Source organism: Tupaia chinensis, unplaced genomic scaffold (assembly GCF_000334495.1).
Source record: "Tupaia chinensis unplaced genomic scaffold, TupChi_1.0 Scaffold000394_1, whole genome shotgun sequence".
Classification (NCBI taxonomy): Eukaryota; Metazoa; Chordata; class Mammalia; order Scandentia; family Tupaiidae; genus Tupaia; species Tupaia belangeri.
Window position 1 is genome coordinate 835,918 of NW_006159896.1, and position 3,194 is coordinate 839,111.

The window sequence follows — 3,194 nt, forward strand, 5'->3', positions numbered from 1 at the left end:
AGCAAAAAAAAAAAAAAAAAAAAAAAATCCCCCCAAAAGATGAGGAAATAGGGGAGCAAAGATGTACAGATGGGGGTATTGAATCTTGCTTAATAAATTGGGAATAGCCTAAATGCTCATCACGAGGGGATTAGTTTAACAAAGTATGGTTTACCTCTCTGGAAAAAATAGCTGGTAATATGCATTTAGAAACGGGCCATCTGTGTGAGATAATGCACTGCTCTAGAAAAGCTGGATCTGGGACCAGCAGTTGGCATAATGGCTATGTCGCTGGACTCCCACAAAGTCGACCGCGGTTCCAGTCCCGGACCCGGTGGCTTAAACTCACGCTGGGCGCATGTGCGTGCGTGCCCAAGATCCCGAGAGGAGAATGGAGGAGAAGGGATTGTGGCACAGCCATCCCCCCTGGGGAGTGATTTTTTGCTTTCTGTCTCTCTGTCTCTGTCTGTCTGGCGCCCTATAGCAAAAAATTCTCCCAAAAAAGAAAAATAAAAAAGAAAAGAAAAGCTGGATCTGACATGGGAAACAGGTTCAAGTCCCTGGCCCAGGCAGTCTAAGACACGCCAGGCATGCCTAGGAGTGCCTAGGATTCCCCGGGCTGGACTGGAAGGGACTGAGGTGTGACTGGACCTGTGAAGGGTGCGCCTCTCCCTCTCTCACTTGCACGTGTGCCTGGCAGGGCACGTGCACTTTGCTAAAGAGGAAGTGAGAAATCATCCCCTAGGGGTCCAGTTGGACCACACTGCAATCCCTTCTCCTCTCGGGATTTGGGGCACACATGCATACACACTGGCATGATTTTCAAGCTGCCAGATTCAGAACTCAAACCACAGTCAGCCATGTGGGAGCCAGGCACCTTAACCACCATGCCACTTGCTGGCTCCACCAAAAAATGTTAAATTGTGCAGAAAACGGCGTACTGGCACACGGACGTACTGTGTCCTGCTCTGCTGCGAGACACACGCGCTGTGGGGACTTTGGTGAGCCGTCTCCTCTCCCTGCTCTCAGACTGTCATCGCCTTCTGTAGAAAACGTGACCAGGACTTGTACTGGTAGCTGTTACGCCAGGCTTTGAGGCAAAGATCCTAGCTCTGCATGCCAAAATATCAACAGACTGTGTAGAAAGTTAAGGTGATTTTTTTTTTTTTGAGAGGTTTTCGCTATAGGGCGCGTGCGCTCGCCAGACAGACAGAGAGAGACAGAGAGACAGAAAGCGAGAAATCACCCCCCAGGGGGGATGGTCATGCCGCAGTCCCTTCTCCTCCATTCTCTTCTCGGGATCTTGGGCACGCACGCATGCACACGCGCCCAGTGTGAGTTTTAAGCCACCGGGTCCGGGATGCGAACCTCGGTCGACTACGTGGGAGTCCAGCGACATAGCCATCACACTAACTGCTAGTTCCCAAGGTGATTTTTTTAAAAGGCAGGGCAGGCTAGAAGGGCCTGCCTCTCCCTGTGCCTCCACCCTCCTGCCTCAGCCTCCTGAGTCCCTGGGATGATGGGCATGGCTACCTCCCTCCAGTAAGTCCAGGAGGTCCCCCATGCAGCCCCTACCCGAGGAGCATAGCAGTTGGGCCAATGGGTGACTTTTCTGTTGCACTGATTCCCGTGTTAGCCTGTTTGGATGGACCTGGGACCCTCGGCAGAACGCTCACCTCCATAGGCTCCACACCCTCCCTGGCTGGCTGACCCATGCTTTACTCTGGCTCCAGTCACACGTGCACACGCACGTGCACACGCACATACACACCACCTGGGTCCTGTGGGTGACCCGGACACACCAGCTGTCCCTGCAGAAGTCAGGGGTTGTAACTGGGAACCTGCTACCAAGGGCTTCAGTTTCCTCTTCTGCAAAATGGCAGAGGGTAGGCTGAGTCTCCCAGCAGGTCCTGCTGGCCCTAGCTCTGATCTAACCCTCCCGCCACCACCCTGCAGGCCCCACCAGTACCTTCTGGAGCTGCAAGTGGCTCAGGCAGGCCATGGGGACGATGCTGGGTGCTGTGTGTTGTGCCTATGCGGCCTGGAGAGGAGAAAGTTCACCGGGAGAGGAGAAAGTTCAGCATGGGATACTGCGAGGCCCAGGACTTAACCCTTCCCTACCCGGAGGAAACCCAGCCTCACAGACCAGCCTGGGCCCTCCAGACTGAGCCTACTCAGGGCTGAACCCCAACCCTCTCCCCCTCACTCCGGCCCCTGGCCCTCCCACCTCCAGCTAATCCAGGATTAGCCCTCCCCTATCTCCACGCTTTTTAGCCACTCCAGTTTCTTTCCAAAGACCACTCCTGGCTGGCTGCTTACCAGGTGCCTGAAGCGAAGCGAAGCGTGGCTGGCAGGAGGACCCCCAGTCCCAGGCCAGGTCTCACCACAGGCTGGGACTCTGGCCAGTGCCTACCCTCTCTGGGTCACAAAAGAGGACCAGGGGTTCAACATCTGGGTAGGGCAGGACGCAGGCTCAGGAGGGGTCTGGAGGGCACTGGCTCTGAGGGGTTCTGCATTCGGAAGGCTTAGAGGTCCTGGGAGGAGACTCGTCTCAGGGCCCTCCCACCTCTGTCCTGAACCCTCCAGGTCCTGGGGCTCAGAGGTCCTGGGAGGAGACTCATCGTCAGGGCCCTCCCACCTCTGTCCTCCTGAACCCTCCAGGTCCTGGCAGGATTAGCCAGGGAGCTAAGGGCTTGAGCTGCAGCTCAGAAGCAGGTGGCATGAGGGCCGTCCTAGAAAGAGGAAGGGGCCAGAGTGGGGCCAGGGTCTTCAGAATGAAGGGGAGCGGGAGGTGGCCCCTGTTCCCCATGCAGGGGCCAGACGTGAGACACCTCCTGTTGGCTGGCACAGGGCCCTTCCAGCCTGCCCTGCTTACAAACCGACAGGGACGCTCTGAAAAACCAGCCACTGGCCTTCCCGAAATGAAGCTTTCTAAATGGCGAAGGGACAGAGTGTCTCAGGAGAGCGGGGACGCTGCTCAGCTCTCAAGAGGCTTGGCTCTGAGTCAAGTCTTGAGAGCTTGCTAGGTCACTGCACTGGGAAATTGCTCTGTCCAAGCTGCACAGGCTCTGGGGGGCCCAGGGGAGGAGCGGGCCTAGCCAGGTTTAGGGGAAGAGGGTCAGAGGGGTTGGCTGGGTGCCAAGGTGGGGCGCAGTTCCAGCTGTCCTAGCCCCTCCTGATGAAACCTCCAGCAAAAGCAGCCACCCACCCTGTGC

General features: G+C 56.6%; 1 protein-coding gene across 9 annotated transcripts in view; it reads right to left on the reverse strand.

Annotated features, from left to right (window-relative positions):
• PHYHD1 (phytanoyl-CoA dioxygenase domain containing 1) overlaps positions 1 to 2,611 on the reverse strand; it is a 19,865-nt gene extending 17,254 nt beyond the window's left edge. For 2 of the 9 annotated variants that reach the window (XM_027774007.1, XM_014589960.2), the window contains exon 1: positions 2,299 to 2,609. Coding sequence is in view for 3 of the 9 variants with exons in the window: in XM_014589958.2 (XP_014445444.1) it covers positions 1,949 to 1,981 (33 nt within the window). In the remaining 6 variants the exon portion in view is untranslated. Of the gene's footprint in view, positions 1 to 1,948; positions 2,021 to 2,298 lie in introns of all 9 variants that reach the window. The other 7 variants (XM_027774005.1, XM_027774008.1, XM_027774006.1 and 4 more) reach the window with 5 other exon arrangements.
• Positions 2,612 to 3,194: the final 583 nt, after the last annotated feature.